The sequence below is a fragment of the Squalius cephalus genome (assembly GCF_949319135.1).
Source record: "Squalius cephalus genome assembly, chromosome: 12".
Classification (NCBI taxonomy): Eukaryota; Metazoa; Chordata; class Actinopteri; order Cypriniformes; family Leuciscidae; genus Squalius; species Squalius cephalus.
Window position 1 is genome coordinate 14,589,255 of NC_137133.1, and position 25,788 is coordinate 14,615,042.

Below are 25,788 nucleotides of genomic sequence, written 5' to 3' on the forward strand. Positions count from 1 at the left end.
GATCCATTTAAAGATGTTTATGATTCAAATGTTACAGTATCACATCAGTACACAGATCTGTGACTTCATGCTTTATTCCATTTATTAAATATTTTCATAATTTTTATCTTAAATGTGTTACTTATGGAAAAATAGGATTCACTTTTCTCATCCTTCCCATTAAGTGTTTAGACATAACTAACTAAAAGCAGATGTGCTACCAACTTAACTACATTTATCAGGAACTTGACAATACCTCAGACTCTTTCGCTCAACACTGTGCTGTGGGCATAGCCTCGCAACAAAATGAGCAGAAGAAATAAGGAGATTTCAAGGAAATTTTACAATCAAGTAGCTTTGTGAAGATTGATTCATTTGAGCACATTCTTTTACCTTGACATATTTGGCATAGAGTTGCTCATCCAGAGGGAAGCTCTGTACTGTGCGTTCATCACGGGCGTGAAAGGTGCCCAGCTTGATCCACTTATTGGTCGGATACCTTAAGTCAAGAAAAGTTGAAAAGTTGGTGTTTATGTAACAGTCTCCCAACCAGGCAAATTGTGATAAGATTTCAGCAACAAAGCAATTTGTCTGTCCACACTGAATGGGAAAATGTGATGCGACAAAATCACAACCGACCACAAATTACTCAATGTTTCATGTGAGGCAGGATTTTAAACAAATTACATATCACTGTAATTAATGAAATGTGCTGCAGTTTACCAGAATAAAAACTCATCCACATTGGAAAGATCAGTCCACGCATCAGATTATGGAATCTGAATACTACGTATGTCTGTGTCAGTGATGTTACCTGTCACTTATGGACACAAGGAAATCTTTCGGCGTAGATGAGAACAGCTCAAAGTTTGCTATGTCCAGCTGCTTCACTTGGATTGGCTCACAGAGCTCAATTACAAACCTGCATTGGGAGATTGAAAGAGGAAACAGGACGAGATTAATAGTCAGTTTGACAGCAACAATATATAAATTTGTTATATATTTTATATATGTAAATTTGTATATTTTATGTGTATTTTATATTTAATGTATATTTTAAGTTCTATGTCTGATCATTTATTTTTCAAGGTTTTTAAAATCACCTCTTTTGCTGAAACTAGTTCCTTTTAGATGTTCTTACATTGCAACAAGTGAACTTTCTAGTTTAACTCTTTTTATTGGTGTTTTACCAATCAGAGAGAAAATGGAAGACAATAAAGTTTGTATCAACAATATACAGATTGAAATTGAACAGATGCATTTCTTACTCTCTGACTCAAAAATGTTTTTTTTATTACTATTAGGGATTATAACTGCTTGCTTCAAGACATACTAGTACATTACACAATAATACAAGTAGAAATACTAGTAATGTAGTATGCATGTACAATCTGGTAGCAATAAAAATAAAATACAGCAAGATTGTAAATATTACTAAGGAAAGAAAGAAAAAAAAAAAAAAAAAAAAACTTACAACACCTTTACACCTTTTTTTTAACCAATCAAAGCCATCTGCCAAGAAAACAAATACAATTTATTTCCCCTTTTTTATGTACTCTGTTTCTTACAAAAACAAGGTCGAGAGAGAGGACAAAAACAGCTAGGGTCAGATGCAAAAAAAATGGTTTCGTAAATGGTTATTTATAGAAAAAATATTATTTTTTAAAATGCAAAAGAAAAGGTTGCCAAATCATATGAAAATGTTCTGTTCTGCCAATAATGGTAAATCTTATTTTTTCTATTTGAATAAACTGCAACAGGTCATGCATCCAATGAGAATAGCTGGGTGGAAGAAGATTTTTCCAGTTCAACAATATAAGCCTTTTGGCAAGTATTAAGCAAAAGGCTAAAGCATTTGACTGTAAAGATGATAAAGATACATTTGCGGGATTAAGACCAAATAGTGCCACTAAGGGGCAGGGTTCAACATCTAACATGAAAACATTCGAGATTGACTTGAAGATTGAAGTCCAGAAAGAGGTTAATGCTGGGCAAAGCCAAAAAGTATGGAAGAGAGTAGCCGGGGCTTGACGACATCGGTCACACGTAGGATCGAGATCCGGGTAAATTTTAGACAGTTTAGCTTTCGTCCAGTATATTCTGTGTAACAGCTTAAACTGTATTAGTGAGTGACGAGCACAAATAGAAGTGGTATGGACTCGACGAAGGACCTTTGACCATTCTTCATCAGTAAAAACATGATTAAGATCGAATTCCCAGTTCTGCTTTATGTTAGACATGGGTGAAAAATCTGAGTGCGCAGTAAATTAAAAAATTGTTTTGTAAATATTGGAAACAGCACCTTTAGAAACTTTTAGTTCTAAAACTTGATCAATCTCTTGTTTCTGAGGTGCATGAGGAAAGTGAGAGAATTTATTTCTTATGAATTCGCGAGTCTGAAGGTATCTAAAGAAGTGAGTTTTCGGAAGATTAAATTTGTCTGATAGGTATGAAAAAGTAACAAAAGTATTATCGTGGAAGAGATCATTAATATTTACAATGCCCCTTCTAAACCATAATGCGAAGGCTCCATCTGAAATGGAAGATAAAAAAGAAGGATTTTTATATATAGGAGACCTGACATTTTCTGAAAGCCAAAACAAGTGAACTTTCTAGTATTAATATAACATCCAATTAAGGGTGCATGGTAATAGTTAACACGGTGACTGATAATCAATATTTTTTGACTCAAATTATAAATCGCAATTATTAATCACAATTGTTATGATTTGAGAAATTTCTTTTTTGCATTTAAATAAAATGTATTTATTTATTTGCACTTTCATGTAAGCAAAAATCAAGAAAATACATAGGGGTTTATTTTATTACAGCTTATGAAAACTGGTGAAACAAGAAGCTTCTCTCAAAAGCTAAATCAGTGAAATCCAAATATTAATTACAGTAATTCCAAATAATTTTAACGTTTTTCTATTTAAACAACAAAAAAGCAAATTGAAGCAAATATGTTGCATAAGTGCATTTATTCAGCAACCACAATAGCAAGAATATAGTCAAGATTCATGTTTGGATTACAGTTCACCAATAAGAAGGTTTGCTTGCAGATTTAGTCACAATAAACTGCACAAGCGGCCACGTGAAGGGACACTGACTAGCTGCGTTAGTTTATCTAAATGGAGATCACTACAGATGCTCAACTCGCCGTTTTCAGATAATTAGCGTTTTATTTGCAGTGCAGAGAGAGATGCCAGGTTTGTAAGATTAAGTAAAACACTTGGGAGAAAATGTATCCATTTAGAGAAAAGAGGGATTTAAGCTCTTGACATCTGGCAACCCCAATCATGAAACCTGGAGGCTTGTTACAAAGATAACGGATATGTCAGGATAAATAGATTATGCTTAATCAAGAGACATAAATCATAAGCAAATTAAAATATGATTAATTATACAGCACGCATCTAATTAATTCAATTAATGTAATCCTAAAAATAGAATCATTAGCAAAATGCGGTTTAAAACAGATGGAGATTAGCGTCTCTCACCACGGGACATGTCAACATCCTAATAGCATTTTATGTCAACTACCATTTACACAATAGGAAAAAAGACACTTTAAAACAGATTTCTTCATTGCCTCTGAGCAGCTGCTGCAGTCCTTTTCTCTCTTTATCTGCAGTGACTCACCAGATCTTGGTACTGCAGGGGTTCAGCATGTACAGATCCATATTCTCCATCAGGATAGCAGATGTGCTCTGAAAACACAATACACAAAGACACACATATGTAAGACAATTGCTGATCTAGAGCTGATCAATAACATCCCAGATGCAGGAACAATAACAACAAGATATTAAATGATTGTCCTATTTAAATCCATCCATCTGTCTATCTGCCCCATATGCTGTTTTGCTGCCTCTTGTGCTGTACCTTGGCTTCATTGTTCGCCGAGAGGATTTTGGCCCCACATTCGACAGAAGCGTAGTTATTCTTGAAATTCTTTTGAACCTTTTTGACTGGATGAGGGCTTCCATTTGATGAAGTGTGCAGAGACTGACCTGAAACCAACAAAACAGGTTACATATAGGTCATCTGTCAAATGCTTTATGCCATGGATCAGGTTGGTTTAGTATGAGCGTTACATGCAAAGTGCAGGTGGGTGCGTTTACCTGTGAATTACGGTCTGAAAACAAAAGAACGACTTATCTTGCTGTGTGCATAGCATGCATGTACTGTTGGATTTTAACTACCAATAACCTCTGTCACAGCCTAAAGGTGACGACCTTTAGGAAAAGAAGCTATTCATTAACATTGTGCTGATTACAGCTTGAAAAAACAACCTGAAAAGGCAACCTAAACGTGTCTTTGTAGCTGTGGACCCTACTGACTGAAAGCAGAGACAATAATTTAGTTTTCCAAATATGATTTAACAAATTTGTTTTGTGAGTGTAGTACGTCAAGCAGCCCCAATCCAGACCCACAGTATTAAGGAAACTAATTGAATTTGTGTTATTTATACCGGCTGCATAAGCCTCGCTTGAACTCAACTTCTATGGACCTGGAGCGAGTTCTCTTTGAGAGCTCTCTAGTTTTATTGGCTGCACTGCATCCGCTAAGCAATGGTGATAAGGGTCAATTAACATACTGTTAAGCTAGCGGCTGTTAACTTGTTAACTTTGCTTTCTGAATCATCTGGGAAACCCCAGATTCTCTAAAGCAGGGGTTAAACTGCACAGATGGCCGTGAGCATGAACGTCAAGTTTTGTTACTGTTATTTTGCGGTGTACTGAAGCAATCCATTACAGCAGCTTATACATGTGCATACTGTGTTACGCAACATTCACTGTGCACGAGGTTTCCGCCACTGAACTGACAAATATGAGCAAGCATTTGTAAAACTATTTACAGAGGAAACAAGAATGAAATTCATGATGAAAAGAGAGGGACTGCTCTGTGAAACCAAGCAGAAGTGGGTCCTAATGGAAGTGCGTGTGAGTGTGTACTGATGCAGAAGAAACACGGGGACAGCCTCGCATGCAACGATTCTCTGATGAACACGCAGCTCTGTGAGCATGCACGTGACTCAGTGCCATCTCTTACTTTTCTTCTCCTCTACTTCCATCACTTTCTTCTTCCACTCATCGAAGGTGGGGATGTCTTCTTTACTGGGCACCGGAGGGTCTGTACCTCCCTCATGGTCCACCACCTGCCAAAACAAACCCCAAAAACAACAAACCTCTATTATAGTGACAACTCAGCCGTCCTTAGGCTAATTTTCAATTTGTTAATTTCTTGTTTTGTATTTCAGCTGCATTATGCTACAATGAAATTGGTAGTGGTCCAGAATTCATATAACTGTATATGAAATATATTCTAATACTGCTTTTCACAGGAATACATTTGATTTTAAGATATATTAAAATAGAAAACGGTCTAAATTATAATATTTTACAATATTACAGCTTTTAATGTATTTTTGATCAAATAAATGCAGTTTTGGTCAGAATTATTACACACACACACACACACACACACACGGTCTAAATAGCATTATGCACTTTTATCTAATTGACCACTGGAAAAAAGGGGGGAAAAAAACGATAACGGTTGCCCAATACAGTGAAGTGTCAAAAATATGATCATCAACCAAAATATCCCCTTTCATACAATTTCTAATTTACACTGGGGTTCAATTAGCACTGATGCGTGAATGCATACATTATGCAAGTGCTGCATGAAACAACAGTTCTGTGTGACAAATTCAAAACGTCTGCAAAATCCTTCCTGTTTTAAAGGGATACTCCACCGTTTTTTCATATTAAACTATGTTATTCCCCTGTCACCTGCCCGTATACGGGCAACCTAAATTTACTTCACTATATTACAATTAAATCCTAATTTAATCATGACAAACTATATATTGTTGGAAAGGTCTAAGACTCCTTAATAGATAATTCAGCACTGTTTTTTGTTACAATTTATGCAGGAACAGAAATAGATGAATTTATGACAAGAGTGCACCTCAAAAAATCTACATCATAACAGGCGTTTCTGGCGTTTGTCACAAAAAGTCAACGCACACACTTTTAATAATTGAAACTTTGGTTTTCATGCTAAAAGTTCATAATAAAACATTTAATCTAGTATTTGTCACAAAAAAAAAAAAAAAATATTATCCTCTAAAAAGTATAATATACATATTATCCTCTAAAATATATTATCATCTTTTTTATTGCCTTTTTTTATTACATCACATATTTTAGGAGTTATCATAAATTATGTATCATTTGAAAGCTTATGATCTCAGAATTCATCCTGTGAAAACTGTTTTGAAATTGGACATTGTGTTATCATAGAAACGGTACTCTAAATTATTTTATCAGGCTCCTCCCCTTTAGGGCGTCGTCATGTTTCATAATTTATGATCAAAATATTTTCTAATCTTGACAAAACACATATTGTCAGAAAGGTCTGAGTCTCAAGGTTCCATATTTTGTGACAGAAGTGATATTTGGACAGAAATTTATTAATTTGTTATGGTAGAATGCATACAGTTAAATTATAACTTATAACGTATAACTTCTCGTGTAACTGTTTTTAAATAGGGAAAACGTTGATGTGTTTGGCAACTTCTAAATTCATTGCTGCTAGATACCATTGAATATACTGGGGTAAGCTAAGTGCTTTCAAAGTGTCACCGCACGCTAGAGCGATTAAGTGCACGCACTGAGATGAGAGAGGTATGTATCAACTCGTCTTAGTTAAGGGAATAACATAGTTTAATATGAAAAAACGGTGGAGTATCCCTTTAAGGTGGTCTTTCCTTCTGTCTCCCCATCACTTTCCCTTTTTCTTGTCCCCTTATTTCCCCCTTATCTCTATGTCTCTCTGTCAGTGCCTAAACAGCAGCGCTGAGTGTGCGTTTGGTTGATTAAACATTTACAAGGTTGTCGGTCCTGTGGAAAACAAACATGCTGATGTACCCAATCCCACCTCTCTCAGCCTACTCCCTCTCTTCTGCCTTTCTCTTCTCCTTTCACCTTCTCCATTTAGGGTGTAAGTGTCAGATTGGCTTTACGGGAGAGGAGGGAATGTTTTAGATCTATAACAGCAGGGTGTGGACCAGCTCAGTGGTAATCAAATGCAAACCCATTCACTATCTACATAATGGGGTAAAAGGTAGGGAGAGGAACACTGCGGGGTGCAAAATGTAGTGAGTATTGTCATCATGTTCTTTTAGGCGGTGTAAGCTCAAGGAAAACAAAACTAGGAAAATATATCAGGGCTTAAAATGCTTTTAAAAAACACATTATACTTCTGGCTCCATACCTGAAATCTACCCGACTACGTCATTATAGAAAAAACAACTCTGAATAGATAATCTGTGACTATAATACATATCTAAGAAAGATGGTAATACATTTAAAGACATTTATAAGGTTACAAAAGATTTCCATTTTAAATAAGCTGTTCTTTTGAACTTTCTATTCAAAGAATCCTGGGGGGGAAAAGTATCAGTTTCGGCAAAAATACTGACTCAAAACTTTTGAGCGGTTGTGAATTTTAAAATGCCCAAAGTTGATTAGAAACTGCAAACAGTACCATATTGAAGACAAATTGGTATTTTGATTTTAATTAATAATACACTTAATTGTTTATTGAACATTTGTCTCTATTCTATTAGCTCTATTGCTTCCATTTTATAAAAGCATTACGCCATTTGTCATATGCGTTAAAGTGATTTTATCATGTGTAAGGGAGTTTTAGTCTTGTGGGTATTTGATTTATTCACTCCCATTTTTGCAATTACTTAGCAATGTGAGATTAGTCTGACAAATGTGCTTGTAGTGTGTTTGTGCATGTACCTGCTGGCTTTCTGTAGGTGGAAGGATACTGTCTATCTGCCCCAGCTCTGTGAGGTCCAGCTCACTCGGGACCAGAGAGGCAGTTGGGTCGGCACTGGTCTCTATACTCTGTCCCAAAGTGGTGGACTGGTTCTCTGCATGTTCCTCCACAACACTACTGAGAGCAAGTAAACAGAGGAAAGGGTGGGGATATGAAGATACATTAATAGGTTGGTATATAGAAAAACAAAAAAACAGATGTTTGTTCACTCAAATGACAAGTTAAACAGGAATTAAAATGGTGTATCATGGCATTGGGGGGAAAAAAAACAAAATGAAAAAACAAAACAAAACAAAAAAAGAGCAAGGAAAGATGACGAGGCTTGATGTGCCTGAAGCAGCTCCGTTACTTGGTTAACCATCAGTTACCAAGTCACCTGATGTAACGCGAGTACTGTAGTTACCGTAATGTCACCATGTAACCTGCTTTGTTACCTGTCGTTTACCTGTTGCTCTGTACTCACCTGGTGAGTGTGGTGTCAAGGGGTTGACTGAAGGGGGGCACAGAGCCCACCTCACACTGACTGGCACTAGAGTTCTCTACAGGAGCATCAGGACGCGGAACGTCTAGTGCACTGAAGGAAAGAAATCATATGCCGTTTACCAAAAGATAGGGAGGAATGGGAGAGGGAAACTAATGGAGAGAGAGAGGGGCTAGAAAGAATAAGAGAGAGAAAGAAATCTGGCTGGATCCAGGTATGGATTGAAGCATGGTTCATTTTGTTCTGTGGACGGTTTCTGTCTTACTGGTTTATTACATTTTAAAGGCCCATCTAGCTAAGTGCACACCGATATTGTCTTTTTTGGGTCCTTGTTGAAATGGAAGATTCATAAATTCTCCAAGTCCAGAAAAAAAAAAACAAGCCATAGAGGTCTAGTAAAGAAGGAGAGATACACTATGATGCAATTTTTTTAAAAACGGTGCCGTTCCAAAGAAGGTGCGACATGAAGTCCATAAAGTGATGACTGTATGCTCAGATTCAATTTAAAAGTCTGGATGCAGGAACGGTGTCACAATGAAACAGTAAGAAAACAAAATCAAAAGAAAGGTGTATAAAGAAAATAAATGGTGAAATGAATGATAAGACAAACATTCAAAGTTCCCACCCTCTCTTCTCCCAAACTGCTGTATGAACTCACCTGGAGAGGCTCTCGGAGGAGGAGACTGAGGTAGGTGAGGCTGGCTCTGGGCTCTTCTGGAGTTCATCAGCAGGGGCAGAGGGGTCTTCTCCGTGTGGGTCAGTCTGTGGAGGGGTCAAAGCAGCAGAGGCATGGGTAGCCTGGTCCTCTGTTGCAGTGGCCTGTGGAGTTTCAGGGTCTGGCTGGGTCTGGGATAGATGCGGTGCTATTTGGGGCTGTGTAAGTGTTGGTGGTTGAGCTGACTGTTGTTGGTCTTGTTGTTGGGTGTTCTGGGGTTCTGGTTGCTGCTGCTGTTGTTCTAGCTCAGGGAGAGCAGAATCAAGCTGAATCTGCTGCTCCTCCAACACTTCTTCTAAATTCACAGTCTACAAGGACAGAATCACAGACAAACAGATTAACAATTAAGCAACAGAAGAAGGCTGTCTTAGTGAAAAACATCATGACAATGATTTGGCCGCACAGTCCACAAGGACAGAATCACAGATAAACAGATTAACAATTAAGCAACAGAAAAAGACTGTCTTAGTGAAAAACATCATGACTATGATTTGGTTGCAGACATGTAACTTTGTTTTCTTGTTGAATTTTCTAATTCTCATTCAAATCAAAGTTTGTAATGTTGCGATTCACCTTGTGGCAGGTTGGTTTGGTTCATGGCTTATAACACTTTAATAAATCCCTATGGGAAAAAATAATGGAAACCAAAAGTGGACAAGCACTGTGTTTCATGATAACGCAAATATTTTTTGCATAAAAGCCATAAACCTTTAAATTCAAAGAAAAAAAAGGTAACACTTTAGTTTAGGGTCCAATTCTCACTATTAACTAGTTGCTTATTATCCCTCAATCCTCAATATCTAAACTTAACTATCTTACTCACTATTAATAAGCAGTAATTGGAAGTTTGAGGCAAAAGTCATAGATAATAGTTAATTAATAGTGTGAATTGGAGCCTAATCTAAAGTGTGACCGAAAAAATAAACTGAAACAAATATAGGATTTTGTGTGTCCTATCCCTTGAGTCACATGTGTGGTTCACAAAGGTTGGGGGTTAGGATGAGATATGTAATAGAAGAAAACAGATATGGCGGTTGGATTGCATGGGCACCTGTTTGTGCTTCTCTTCGTGTGGGGTGTCTTGTGAGTGCAATGGAGTTTCCTTTAGTGCAGCCGTCTCGGTCTCCAGGCCCACGCTGTGCGATGACTGAGTGTGTGTCGCCCTTTCCTCCTCAACCTAAAAGAGGAAAACAGTGTTACATATGACTAAAGTGACGAGGTCAGTTTCTCACAAACTATTCCATGCCATCTTTTGTCCTTTTTGGAGTTTGACAGACCAAGGTCACGTGTATTTTTGTTGTTTCGTTGTGAGCAACATGATAATTCTGAAGTATTTGGAAACACGCGAGGTTGAGTAAATGACATGATTGATAAATTGATGAGTGAATTTTTACTATTCCTTCAACAACAGGTGAGTTGGCAGAACTGGTTTTATTTCGATGAGGGTGGAAGAGATGTTTTTTTTCTATGGCTATGTTTTTCTACCATTCAAGTTTAGTGGGAGAAAAGAGCAAACACTTTTGTGACTGCCAGGGAGTGTTTAAGTGCAAACAGGGCAAGTTTACAGATTCACACATTAGTTGAAGATTGAATTGCTTTAACTTTAATGACTGCATAACAACAACAGCTAAAGGGGGCCTTATCAGCCAGTCTCACTAAGAAATATTGGACAACCAGATGACTCCACACCTCTATACAGCCTTAAATCTATAGGTTACACAGAGGAGGGGGGGGGTCTTTGTCGGTAAGTGCCTTTATAGATTAGCCTGTTGAAAGACAAATGTCAACAACACTGTGAATGAGGAGCTATTGCACAACTTCAGTTTTAAACCTGCTTTTAGCCTCTTAACATCCTTGATGTGTCATTACAAGTGCACAGCCAATGTGAGTGATTCCTTCAGAGTGAACACGGTGAATCTGACTGCAGTAGATGTGAAAGATATGAATAAAAATGATAATAATTCAGCCAGCGCTCATACCTGTATTTATTTCCTGTTTTCGGTCGAAGTCCACAGTAGTCGATTGTCGAGTTCACGCGCGTGATCATAGGTAACTAAACCTATGCGCGTGAACACAATCGACTACTGTGGATTTAGACCGAAAACAGGAAATAAATACAGGTATGAGCGCTGGCTGAATTAACTTCATTTTTATTAATATCTTTCACATCTACTGCAGTCAGATTCACCGTGTTCACTCTGAAGGAATCACTCAACATGGCTGGGCACTTGTAATGACACATCAAGGATGTTAAGAGGCTAAAAGCAGGTTTAAAACTTGCCCCATTTAAGTCAACAGGGTGCAGATTTTAAAAAGAGGATAACACGGTGTAGGCAACACCGATTTTTGTCGTTGTTCTCTGTACTGACAGCACTCCAAATTTACAAAAAAATTAGCTCAATGTTAAAATTGACCGGAGTTCTCCTTTAATGACGCACACTCACAACTTAATAGGAGAAGAGTTCAAGTGCTTGCAAGTTCAAGTGCTTGTTGAGGTATTTAGTTGGTAACTGTGTAGAGTCATTGTTTTTTGTCACCTTTTTATCAGTCCCTGGTTCCTCCGTTGTGTAACGGCTATCATCCTGTGCAGGGAGTCCTGGGTCAGAGGAGATCTCTTCTGAACAATAAACATGACGACAAGAGTGCCTGCAACACACAGAGTCAAACGTAAGATTCACAAAAGTGGAAAGGAGTTGATGAGCTGTATATGAGCCACATGTGATGTAAAAACTCGTAATCTGCTAAGGTCATAAGAGCTCATGATGACATGTCTACCATCCATAGCAATGAAGAAATTTGCATGGTTGAGATGCAAGATTAGACCTCTTTCCATTGTTAATTCTGATTAGAGTAAATCCTCCAGCACAGTGAAAGTTAATCTGACTAAAGCCAAATAACATCAGAGCTCTCATAAAAGCGGTTTCACCCAAACATACTGGCATTTACCACTGAAAATAAACTGATGAATTTTGTCCAATCATTTTCACGGTATTACAGTCTGACGTTGCCTAACGCTGTCCAAGCTTAGTTGAGAAATAGAGTCTGAATGGCATGGATTATGATTTCAGTCAAGGGAATAGATGTGAGGAATTTTATGTTCAGATTAGATGATATGCACAACCATAGATTTTCAGATTATTTGGTTAGACTGGCTTTGGGTCCACGCAACAAATGAATGGGCTAAAGAGCTACACCCCATCACAGTGCTCTCAAAATTGGCCTGTGTAATAAAATATCCTGCTGTGAGCAGTTTCTGTTTTAAGTCCAACAGTAACACTATTGGATGTGTTTAAAAGAGGTGTCAGGATCGCAGACACTGAACCACGATGATATAATCTTGGAATGTTGATTTGGTTTTAGTGTGCTGACTGTCTAACAACACAGGCCTGTGCATAACACTTTTATAAACATAGAATTATAAATACATAGAACATCCTTCACTGTAATAGCAATTATGATTTACAATTTATTCATTTTATTTTTGACCACATAGAATGGGAACAGGATGGAAAATGGAAAAAAGTTTGTTATGCTGCTTGATTTTCCAACCTGGTTTTTCTTAACATATTATTTTAATTTATTGTCTTAATTATAAACAGGCTGGTTTGTAGCACAAACAGTTTTACAGTTTACTGCACTATGATATAATCTTCTCGTACCCTATAGTGGCTAATACTCGCACATTCACAGAAAACACCTTACTTCCGCAATCCGCATTGATAAGTAAGGTGGATAATGTGGATGTAAGAGAAGTGAGCCTGAGAAAACTCTAGAACTCAATTAAATTCAAGTTGTGTTCTACTCCACTGAACTCATTTCTGCTTGGGTAACGATTACCTCACTCTTCACTAGGATGAGAAATGAACTGTATGAATGAAGCAGTTAATAATAACACACAACACAAACCAAGACTGATTTTAAAGGCACGTGTATATCTACGGCCATATGATTCCCATGATATTGAAAACATTAAAACAGAATTCACTGTATGAAACAAAATTGGCAAATTACCAAAGCGCCAAAATAAAACGAATAAAAGAAATTATGACAGAAATATATTACGATTGTATAGTCAAATATACATCTCTGAGTAATAAGAATAATAATAAAAATACAATTTCATAAATCATACGGAACATTACACAACCCATTCTTTTCATCAATGTTTTAATTTATAGAGTAAACCTATGTTGTGCAGCACTTAGGCCTAATTTGCCAAAAGATAAAAATGCAATGTTTTGATGTCAAGGAATTGTTGCATATTCAGTTTAATACAATTTTAAAAAATGTTAACGTTTTTTTTTATTAATTTGATTACTAAAACTGAATCTAATTAGAATTTGGGGGGAAATTAAATGGGATTTGAAGAAAATTAAAGATTTCATAAGGCCCTATTAATTTTAATTTTGACAAACTATTAAAATTGATAAGACATGCTTTTTGGATTTAATTACCTTAAAAAAAAACATTAAAACAGAATTAAAACAGAAACATTTAAATGGGAAACAGAATTTGGGGGGGAAAATAAAACTGATTTATTAGGGTCCTAATACTCAACATTTCTATTCTATAAAGTTTTCATGCCTCCTTGCAACACTCACGCTGTCTGTTCTGCATCAAAATCACACCATGTTTGGAAATGAAATGTAAACCGCGATAACAGCAGTATCTGAAATGAATATCAACTGATGCTCTTCTTCGCAAAACTGATCAATCAATTATACACTATATTCATCCCTCCTAATCCTGCCGGTCTCATTTAACCAGTGCACACCCCCCTGGGAGGTAAAATCATGGCAAAAATCTTGTACTATGCATCTGCTCGCCAAAGAAAGCTGTCCGATGACTTTTTGGAAAATGAATAACAGCTGGGACTTGTCATTATCAGCACTCTCGTTTCAAATGTTCACAGAGAGTAACTTGAGAGCGTCACCTTGACTAGATTTAGGAGTAAGGGGAACCTGTACACATGCAGGCTCATGTTAGCACACTGTCAGCACCTCGGCCAGTATGTTCAAACCCTCAATCAGCATTGGACATTAACCAACTTCAAGTGATTCCTCTGATGGGACTACTCATTATCCAGCCTTTGTAATAAGGTGTTTACTTGAGGAAAGCATGTATGGGAAAGTCACAGCATTGAAGACACACCCACTTCATTAAGACATAATGAAACACTTCTTGAAGTTTACAATAAGGAAAAACTTTCAAAGAGCAATAAATTACCTATTGTAAAATGATGTTTGTAAGACAAGCGAGGACAAGGAAGGTTTTTACATTCTTTATGTTGTCACTGATGCACATGGATCTGAGCTGATGATTAATGGGTCAAACCTTGAACATATATATATATATATACACACACACAAACAGATATAGGGTTCGTATAGGTGTCCGTGGGGAGTTATTGAGTAACAAATGTACTATGTTCTGTGTGTCTTATGACCAAAACAATCGTAGCAGGGACGACATACATATAGACAAACTGGGCAGTTGGATAGGGCCACAGCTTAGTAAGGACAGCAAAAGCAATCTAGACAGAGAGAAATAAAAACACATCTACAGTGGAATTATATTTTTCAAAGTTCTTTTATTGGCATGATAACTTACATACATTATTGCCAAGGCAATACTTGGGCTTTATTAACGTAAGATAAGCAAAACAAATTTGCATGTAAATTGTTCATAAATTCAAGTGGTTGACCGATATATCGGCCAATATTAAGCTTTTTTTTTTTTTTAAATAAAGATTTTCTGTTTGACCAATAAGTGTCAGAAGTGGGACTTTTATTTTAACAGCAGAACAAATTTGTTTAGGCTTGGCATTTATAATAAATGCCACTATAATATATTTGTTTTATACTTTTTTTTAATACATTTTTCATGTATGGAGTCTGAATACTGTTAAATTTTAAGGATGTATTGCAAAAAAGAGACACATCAATGCGATGTGAAAAAAAGAGACACATCAAAAAAAGAGACACATCAATGCGACTTCTGGTTTTTTTTCCCCCCTTAATGTAATTTTGACACCATGCAGTCAGGTGCAACTTATGGTAATAAACATTTACTCCACAAACTTTGCAAACTTCATAGAAATACTAAATTAATAAATAATAAATTCATTCACAAAGTAAATAGTAGCATTGAATAGATTTATTAAAACTTTACACAACTTTTAAGAATGAAAAAGGCAGTTGCTAAACTGATTGAATGATTAGTCAATGAGTTTAGTCATAGTTCACTGTCTATACAAAAAGTCTAAAACAATCTGTGTTTTTGCAGAATTAAGGAATCAGAATATATTGTTAGTGAACTGTGTAAATGTTCAACAAGCAACTTGATCAATGGCTGAGTCTGTAAAGAGGTTGCTGGGAACTATAAAAGTGCAACTGTTTGTATGTACTTTCACATGTAGCCAAAAAGGTTATCATGTGAAGCATTGGGGGCGACACAATCCTGTTTTCCCAAGAGCATCAGTTGAGTATCCCCTGGATAATGTACAGACCCAGTCATTATTTCACAATTAACCAGACAGGCCGATAATAATAATAATAATAATGATTAATAATTAATTACATTTATATAGCGCATTTCTCTGCACTCAAAGCGCTTTACATAGAGGGGGGAATCTCCTCAACCACCACCAATGTGCAGCATCCACCTGGATGATGCGACGGCAGCCATATTGAGCCAGAACGCCCACCACACACCAGCCAACACTGATCACTCATGTGGATTATATCTTTGTGGTAATGACCAGCTAACTGTACATTATCATGTTTGTTACAAGACTAGTAACAAAATAATTAAATAAAAAGACATTAAATATTGATTTGAGTTGAAATGTAATTATGTGAGAAGCAAGAGAGTAAAGAGTGATGAGTTGCCCGAGACAATGGTCAGTTACAGATAAGCGGTCATTATGCAAAAACTGACCAATCAGAATGAAGTATTCCAGACAACCATGTACTAAATATTTTTTGAAAAGTCACACGATAAAATGGACACTGACAAATAGCAAGAATTAAATGTAAATGTACAACTCCTCTGTAGATGACATGAGCAGAACCTTCAGATGTCATCAGCTGCTGTTATTTGCAGTAGCCAATGTTTCACTACAAGCCCAAACACCAACGCACAATGTGCAGAGCTTATTCTGTCTCATCATGATCTTTTCCACTTTTTTCATATGTGGAGATTTATATTCAATAACAACCATTTTTATTCTTCCATATCACACAAGACTCAGTGTAGGCCTATGTGGATTGTGGAGAAGATATTTATGCATACTTTTTGAATCCTATTCTAGTAGTCAAATACATTTTTACTACCCAGACAAAAATGGCAGCAAAAATCATCTGACATGTCATGACAAGAAAATAGGTCAAACCCTTACCGTAAAAAAGAAAAGAAAAAAAGAGATATATTCTGTTCCCAAAAAGGAAAGAACTTTGCACTAAAAAAAATAGCAGGTCAAGCTTTTTGCCCTCTCTGGATTAAAATAATATAACTTTTTGATGTTACATAACAGTGCTTCAGGTCTCAAGTCATGATGAGTGTGTAAATAACCACAAACAAAGAGCAGAGTGGCTATGGGGGCTATCTATCATTGTTCATGTAGATACTTCCGTTGTTGGGAAGCGACCCGATACAGGAGGCTGTGCGCCCCACAGGCATATCAGGGATAGTGCTGCTTTTCCATTGGACAGGGAGCTTATGGGAACTCAGTGGGAGAACATCATATCGCATTTAGCTCTTATTTATGAGAGCACTTACAGTGAAGCACAGCAGGGATCGAGCAGACACATTAGAGCTGAGGCTGATGATGACAAAGGCAGAACTAGGAAGCTGTTCTAAACACCTGATCTTATGCAAAAAAGAGGAGATGAAAAGACATTTTGTTGACTGACTTGTTGCAGATTTTTTACAAATATCACAAACATAAAACCTTGGCTACATCACATTATCACCTATAGGCCAATATATGGGAAAAGACACTAAACTTGTCCATGTACAAACACATTTTTCTTTTGTTGGACCAAAAGAAATCTGTTTGTTTGAACCAGTTCATGGCTGTAGACATGCAGGAGAAGGTTGATATGATGGGCTACGTCAGTCACCCCACTTTACATATAGTGTTCAACCATCCCAAGTTAGATGCCTAATCGTTGGAGAAATGCTCAGTCTGAGATGCACTGCAAAGCAGAAACAGTCAATATTTCACTACCCAGCAGAAATTGCAGATCCCCTCAGTAGTCAGCACTACATGAAGGTTTGTCCAAACAAGTGAGGGACCCTGTGAAATCACAGGGACAGGACAGAAACTAAGCGCCAGGATAGAATACTGGTGACGGGACACTAAACAATAAATGATGGCAATCAACTTCCCGGTGCTCCACTTGATGTGACAGATCACTTCATTTTGTTCCAGTGTTTATTCTCTCAGTCTGTCTGGATGAGTAGATTTAGGGAAGCCAGGCGCCCAGCAAAATCCCCCAAATATTTCCTGTTAGCTTTAGCCCTATTCTTCATGCCAGAGAAGACCAGGATCCACAACTGTAGCACAACCCTAAACAATGATGCCATTAAACTTAACATCATCTCCCATAAAATGTCAGAAAATGAGCTTGAAAACCATGCTTGCATTGTTTTATTAACCTTTAAAAAAAACAAAAAAACAAAAAAAGAATGCTATAAATGCTAGTCTAAAACTGACTCTGAACTGAAACTGAAAACACCTGGACTTGTGTGAAGTGTACATAAATAATTACAGATGGAGGTTAATGCAAATGCTGTGGTTGCCATTTATGGCTGATTGAACTGGCACAATGTTTACCAATATTTACCAATAATAAAAGTGTGCATCCATCCATCTAACACAGACAAAAAATTTACAAATATGTAAATTAAGTAAGAGGAAAAAGTATTTGCCTTGTTCCTCTCCGTGGGAAAGATTTGAACAGAAACCTATTGCCCTAAATTGGCATTTTGCTTTATTGATACTTGTTACATTATGTAAATGCAACCCAGGCTGATGATTTATAGGCATGTCCATGATAACAGGATATCATGATCTGTAACCGAATTTAAACCAACATTGTGATTTTTTATTAGATAAAAGTAAATGCTGCTCCATCTCTGTGAGCTCTGTGAGTTTGAGTTATAATGTACATTTGAAAAAGCTTGGACGACAGGTTTGTAAATGCTTCTCATTATAAGTTTTTACTCCAAACAGCAATAACTTTCTTTTCTGATGTGACATAGCTTCATATCACAGAATGAATCAGAAAATATATAATTTTACAGTATTCTATACAGTGATAAAAGCTGTCGATTAGCATTGCATTATAAATATACTTTATTCTTATGAAAATACAAGAGATATCTAGAAGAACACAGGTAAACCATATATTGTCACAATTGTATATTTATTGTCTTCATGTTTCACCAGTCAAAACGTCTCAATCTTTACTTTATTCTGCCTCAGTGATATCTGGATGCCTTTGTCTATAAGGGATATACTGGAAAGTCATACTTCGATGAGTCTCAGTTGTGGACTTTCTGCACGAGGGCTTCCAGTACATTACATGTTCACACTAAAACTCACAACACCCTATTTTCGGTAAAAATAGGAAAAATAATACTTCTCTCTAAAGAAATTTAAAGTAAATATATGCAAATCCAAAAGTTTATTGTAGAGAGGTGTACTGGAGTTTTTTTTCTCACGGTATGCATAAGGTTTCCTGAAAAAAATAAAGATTAAAAACATTGTTGTTTTTTTTGTGTAATAATTTTATTTAGATGTTTTCCCCTAAATCGTGCAGCCCTAACACCAATGTAGTAAAGTGTCTTATCTTTAGGCAATTAGAAATCATTTTCGCCAGCACAATTCTTGCACAACTGAGTAAACATCTGGCAAAGAGCACCTGTGGTAAAATAAGTACCGGTAAGTCAAATAAGTGGAGTGGAAAATATCTTTTGGCTATTCAGAGATGTGTCACCTCTGTACACAGCCCTGAAATCACAATGGCACATGAGGTGAAGAAATGTTTAAAGGGATCTATATGAACCTACATGAACAAAGGCATCAAGTGAGTTTTTAATCAAATCCTGCATGCGGTTGGACAATCGTCACAGTTCTCAGCCAAGGTGCGGGTGTGAATGGACGCTGCTGGAAGCTGTGGCTAACATCTCAACAGGGCTTTCATTATAGCGTTATGCCTCCAGGTCTAACTCTTTTGAATGCATCTACAATTAGGCAACAAGAGACAGTCTCAAGACAAATCTTGTGATGTTGGTCTAACACGCCTGGTTGATTAAGTGAATCTTGGCTGAAAAGTGCGATGGAGATTGGAGAATTTAATTTTTTTTTACATTTAAATGTTAAATTCTGGTTTCGCAAACCAATTTAGCACCCATCTCAATACCTTCATGATTACATTAGCATTGACAAAATGTAAAATCGAATATTATGGATTCACACATTTTAAGTTTCTGGATGATACCAATGAGACAATAGTTTTGATGTAATGGCTGATCCCCAAATAAATGAAAAATAAGCCACTCAAAAGTGAATTTAAGAATTACAACATTATAATGTACAGTATAAAAAAATAGATATCACAGTAGTTGCAGTAGTATGGATATTAATTTTGAGATTTATTTTTAACAGTGTTTTAAAATTATTAGAGATTTAAAGCTAATCCTTTTAAAGATTAACTTAATACTTAGATGAGGGCGAACGTAATCAACAAAGTAAAAATAGAGGAAATTAGCTTACATAATTAAATATAATATCAGCCAATAAAGACAAACTCTACATAAACTCTAAAATGTATCAATAACCTATATGACACCAATGCATATTGGTTTCCACATATGAGTCATGACAGATGACGGATTTATGACCGGTGACTTCACCTGATCACATCACCAGGACTCCAGGAGAGTGTCAAAGGTTATTTTTCAAGCAATGCTATATTGCCAACTGTATACAAGCAGATGCTTGGCTTCATTTATGAGTAAAACACTTGAAGAGAAATCTAGATCTGTTTTGCATTCGTTGAGTGGACTTTGACTTGCCTATGTGGCACTGGAACGAAGCATCTGGCACATTAAATGGAAAAAAGAAAAGGTCTAAACAGCATCTGCTTTACAGAGTGACTAGACACTAAATGTCACTGCAAATGCTAATTTTTGTAGTGTGCTCTGCCATATAAAATATTAATACAATGAGACAAAAAATAAAATTTGGCAGGATAATAACAGCACGTGGTGCTAAACCACAGTCAGAGATTTTTAAACAGACTACAAACACAATCTCTTGTAAATGAGGGGAATGGTCTAAACAATGCTAGATAATGAACTGATAAATAATACATGAACTGAGGGGAGGGAAATCAGAGACTCAACAGATTCAGATGTGCACAGAGCGACGTGGCTGGGGGAGGAACAGAAGATCAGGCTTGTGGGGCACAAAGCCAGAGCTCTCGCAAAAAGTAGGCCAACGCTGTGGCCAGACAAAAACATTCTGCCACAGAGCAAATGTCAGAGCGGAAGAAGCCTGAGCCCTCTTGAGTTGACAGGGCTGGAAGTAAAGTCACTGAAAACTCTAAAATGAAATCCCTTGCATTATAACATAATCTCTCCCTTCTCACACACAGCTGAATGGAGCTGTACTGTAGTGAAGTCATGAGTCAAGCTATCAATCCACAAACATTAGTGCTACATAATGCATCAGCTGCTATTGACATCCCAGAGACTTGTGTTGGAGGTTATGATGAACGTCTGACACGTTCTGAAACGTCTGACATACTGTTTGATGCATGTGTGGGAATCAATGTAACAGGTTTCAGGACAATAACCTATATGATACTGATATTAGGGGTGTAAGAAAAAATCGATACACTTGAGTATCGCGATATTTTATTTTGCAATACTGTATCGATTTTCAAAAACGCAATATCGATTTTTTTTACGTCCAAAAATATTCATGGTAAGACCGTAAGACAGTGGTTCACGTTTATGTTGTTTAAATCCCTACCACTAGATAGCTATGCTGAGACGCACCACTAGTGTCCTCGCCAGGCTCGCCTATAACGGTGCGTGTCCACTGGACATTTTTAGGATTGACAGCGGACCGGAGAAAGCGTTGAGAGCGACCGAGAGCGTCAAAAAGTTGGGCAGTTCCTTTATACAAATATCAAGCGAAAAACGCAGTCGGCAGCCAATTGCTGTGAGGTTCGGGATGTGACGTCTGTCTTGAGAGTTTAAACATATGCAAATTGTGCCGGAGTTTATGCTGGATTTAGTGCGTAAATCATTTTGTTTACAAATTAGACGTTGTGCAGTTGTTATATATATGTTAAATATTTCATTTTGGATGTGTTTATTGTGATTATATTGGCTGGTTTTATAAAAGTTTATACAATTGAAAGGATATCTTTGCTTGGTACATTTGGAAACAAAGCTTGTCTATTTCTAAATGTAATCGCGTGCATCATTCACACCAAACGCGAAAAGAGCATCTGGCGCCGAGTGATTTCAATGTTAAGTCAATGCAAAGACGCGTTTACGCGCGTCTGGAGGTCCTGCGGCACGAGGCGTTTAGCGCGGCGCGGTTCGCCTCATTCGCGCGTCCAGTTCTTTTAAAATCTTTTATCACATAAAACTTGATTTCAATATATGACACATTCATTTTGTTCACTTTCATCCACTTTCATTCATTTTTGTCCAGTTCACGTTGTTGTTTTGTATTGTGACGGGCTATGTATTTTCTTTTATTATGGCCTACTTGAGCATATACAAATTTGCTCACTAAGAACCTGTGAACCACAATCCCAAATTGGCAGTTTGATTTTCTGTGTACTGAATTGTTTACCTAAAGTAAACTTCTTTTTCTTTTATGCACATCATGTCTTTTTTAAATATTTTTAATATATTTTACTTAAAAAAAAATCCCAATATATCGCCTTATGCACAGTATCGAAATATATTGCAATATATTGAATCGTGACCCATGTATCGTGATACGTATCGTATCGCCAGATTCTTGCCAATACACAGCCCTAACTGATATATTGTGCATCCACAGAGTAGACACAAAGGAAGAAGTCGAATTGCAAACTGAATATAACCAGACATATTCAACCCTAGTTATCAGTACCAGTTCCTGTTGCATAACCTGTGGGCTGTCGTGAGAGATTGTGGGAGTCTGACGATGCCATTCATTAAACTGAGAAGCACACTTATTGAAAAGAGGCCGAAGCTTCAAGAGGCTGGAGTGAATCACACGTTTCAGGCGTTCATGCAGCTAATGCGATCTGAACGCGGCAGAGGACACGTCACACGGAGCACAGGCTTATTCAGGCCCGGTATAAAAGGTCTCATCACGCACGCATTTACAGACACTGCAGCATCACGTCTTCCACTCACGTGACAAGAACAATTCACAACAAAGAAATAAGTTTCAGATGAGGTCTGTTTTACAAATCAAAACACCTGCTTAGCCCAACTCAAAAAAGTGATGAGGAGGATATTAAAGGTGATAACAGATGCTTTAGTAGCTCACTCCAGAACGCTGAAGCCATCGATTGAAATGCAATGCGTGACTTCCGCAACAGGCAATGCTCAGGGCAGCTGAGTCAGCACAGCAGAATCAGTCAACAATGTTTATCCGTCTCCTAAAAGAGATCGGGCCGGCTTTCAGAGCAGCCTATAGGCATATGGGTTTCCATGCTAGCCTTGTTTCCAAAGAGATGAACCCTTAAGTTGATGCCATAAGTGGTGTGACAACAGCGAGAGCACAGCATCTAAATCCCATCTCCAAACAAGATTCAAGATAAGCCCATCAACAACGGAATGACAATGCCAAAGAAACCTGACCACCATTGCCTTTTACCACGACCCGTTTTGCCGAAGAGGTATTCTGACCCTTGTCTGCTTATCGAGAAAGAAAAAAACACACACTTAAAACATCATCTAGTTAGAAAAAAGAAGCTAATTTTCTATCAAACATATTCACAATGAAGAAAAGGCACTATCTGGAATTATAACAGAAGACAATCTATCACAAACGTCATTTAACCTTTTTGTCCTGCCACATCCCTAAACGGCATACAGGATCTGCATTTTATGGGATGAGGAAACTCAACACCACAGCTTAATGTGTTGACATTAGACTTACCATAGGCATAGGCCAGACCTGCCAATGGACGGTGACTTAAGAAAATTTTCCAACCATAAAAATGTTTAACCGGCCATGAAAGTTATTACGCCAAAATTTTAGATAGCAGCAAAAATTCTAAACTGCCAGCCTAATGAGCCTATATACAAAACATTATTAAAGACAAGTAAACAGTCAGTAATAAAATAAGAACAAATAATCAAATTACAAGCAATAGCACCAATAAATACAGTAGAACAAAGATACAAATGAAACAAATCAGTGCTTTTCAAGGTTTTTCAGGTATATCTAACTGTAGTTTTCAGGTATAGAAATTTTATTAAAATAACACTCAATCTTCACTGTATAAATTAAACAGATTAATCCTTATTGAAGTTACAAAAGTTACTCAGTCAAGAGCAGTGAGTGATTGTAATTTTTTTTTTTTTGAAATCAGCAATTTTTCAGCAGCAGGATTTTTAGGCTGCTGTCACTTTAAAATCTATAATGCAAATATCCAATATAGTTAATACACATGCGGTTTCCTACTGTTTACGCCCCTACTGGGGACGCACTTCGCAAGTTTAAACTTCCTACACAGAGGCGATTGACACCGATTGACAACTGCCGATTGGTACAGGACAATGGTGACACCAGAATAAAAATATGAATGATTCTAAAAATGAAAATACAGAATTATTCTAGACACATATGCTTGCACTCGGTCACTGACTACATACATTTAAAATAATATAGGGCATTTTTTACTGGTAAAATAAGACATTTGACATTATTAGGACTTACCAAAATATCCAACCATTACATTTATAAATTATGCAACAATGAAACTCTAAATTAATTTTTTTTGTCATGCAGTACTCACGCTTTCAATGCAGGCATCCAGTGCTCACTACTGTACAGTGTCCTGTCTCTCACTATATGCACTTACATAGTAGAAACTATCTAAAACGCTTTATCATACTAAAACTAAAGCGCGATATGGTGATTTAAATGATGTTTGTGCTTTCACTTTGAGGAGTGCGTTCCAGTGTGAATGCGCTTCAGATGATCAATGCAATCAATCACAGTTCTAATCGCAAAGAGTTTAAAAATGACTATTCCTGAACTTTAAAGGGTTAGTTCACCCAAAAAATGTCTTCATTCGCTCACCCTTATGTCGGTATTACAATATTGCAGCTATCACGACAGCCCTACCAATGCCTGTACCAAACTGTAATGGGCAACTTGTCTTTGGTTCAGTTCGACTGAAATATGAATGCAACAGACCAGAGTTCGTTTGGAAGTTTGTTTGGTACCAAGGTAAGGTTCATATGGCAGTGTTCACACTTATTCAAATGAACCGCACTAATAGAGCAATCGTACCAAAGTTGGTTTTAATCTAACCAAACTGTGTGTGTACACAACCTAAAGGCAGCCGATTTAAAAAATAATTACTTGGAAGGGCTCCTAAAAGCATGAAGTATTAGTGCCAGGATTTAGGAACAACTATTAGGTAAGAAAACAGAAGGTTGAAAGCAGATCAGTGGCTTAAGGAATATTGGGAATGGGAAAGCATTTGATTTGCAGGAAGAAAGAGTGTGTGAGTTCCTACTGCAAACATCTCAGCCAACCAACAGTCATTAAAAATGTAGATCACTTAGAGACTGAACATGTATTCTTTAATGGATGCAGCACAACGTTAACCACTCACTGACTTTTTATGACCTTTCAGCAAATCTATGGGTGTATAAATGTAAACATGAATTTAAACTTTCAACACTCAGATTGGATATCAGGGGCTGTTTTTTCTGCTTTCTTTACAATTAGCTAGAACAAAATGTCCTAGTACACAATCTGAGGAGGGGGTGGAGAATGTCTGTATGTGTAGGATAGAAAGAAAGAAGAAGTGGGGGATGGGCTATAGGAAGACAACAACAACTACCATAAACTTAGAAGCTGCCAGACTAGATATAGTTGATGTGATCAAAAACAAGGCTAGGGCAAACAGAAGCTCAGTCCATTTAAAATGTTGTACTGTTTTACACCTTAAAATATACAGTATTTTGCTTTTGAGACTAAATTTATGTTGCATGCATATTAAAAGATGCAAAATGTTTCATTTTAGCCAAAAAGTAAAAAATAAATAAATTGTCCAGCCCCACTGACTAAAGTGTACTTCACATACAGTATATTCACACGTGTTATTTTGTCTTCCACACAGAGAACTTTCAGTCTGCAAAATAGGCTATCACTATTCAAACTCAGAGATTCTCATCGAGCTCTCTTGAATCTGAAAGACTAAACCAAAACTTTTGTTTCATTACTTCTGCTTACCAAAAATACCCTGTTCGGTTCTCTCTTCCTATCTTTTAATTACGGAGCAGGTGTGGGGTTTTTATTCAGAGATGAGAAGGAAAACATTGGTGGTATAAGTTGACATGGCTCCAGTGATGATTTGGGGACAGCCTCTGTCTGGCTTGGTCCACTCAATCCGCTTGTTTCCCAAGCGACAAGTTCAGACGTTCCCATTCGCTTGACAGGATCTAATCTAACTGCTTACACAGGCAGAGAGACAGGAAAGAGAAA

General features: G+C 37.0%; 1 protein-coding gene across 7 annotated transcripts in view; it reads right to left on the reverse strand.

Moving 5' to 3' along the window:
- suco (SUN domain containing ossification factor) overlaps window positions 1-25,788 on the reverse strand; it is a 52,159-nt gene that overhangs the window by 18,068 nt on the left and 8,303 nt on the right. For 4 of the 7 annotated variants that reach the window (XM_079889110.1, XM_079889113.1, XM_079889108.1 and 1 more), the window contains exons 2-11: window positions 11,573-11,681; window positions 10,087-10,212; window positions 8,979-9,343; window positions 8,303-8,413; window positions 7,800-7,956; window positions 5,035-5,140; window positions 3,865-3,992; window positions 3,622-3,689; window positions 794-901; window positions 373-478 (exon numbers count right to left, since the gene is read on the reverse strand). In XM_079889110.1, the coding sequence (XP_079745236.1) occupies window positions 373-478; window positions 794-901; window positions 3,622-3,689; window positions 3,865-3,992; window positions 5,035-5,140; window positions 7,800-7,956; window positions 8,303-8,413; window positions 8,979-9,343; window positions 10,087-10,212; window positions 11,573-11,681 (1,384 nt within the window). The remainder of the gene's footprint in view (window positions 1-372; window positions 479-793; window positions 902-3,621; window positions 3,690-3,864; window positions 3,993-5,034; window positions 5,141-7,799; window positions 7,957-8,302; window positions 8,414-8,978; window positions 9,344-10,086; window positions 10,213-11,572; window positions 11,682-25,788) is intronic. The other 3 variants (XM_079889109.1, XM_079889112.1, XM_079889111.1) reach the window with 3 other exon arrangements.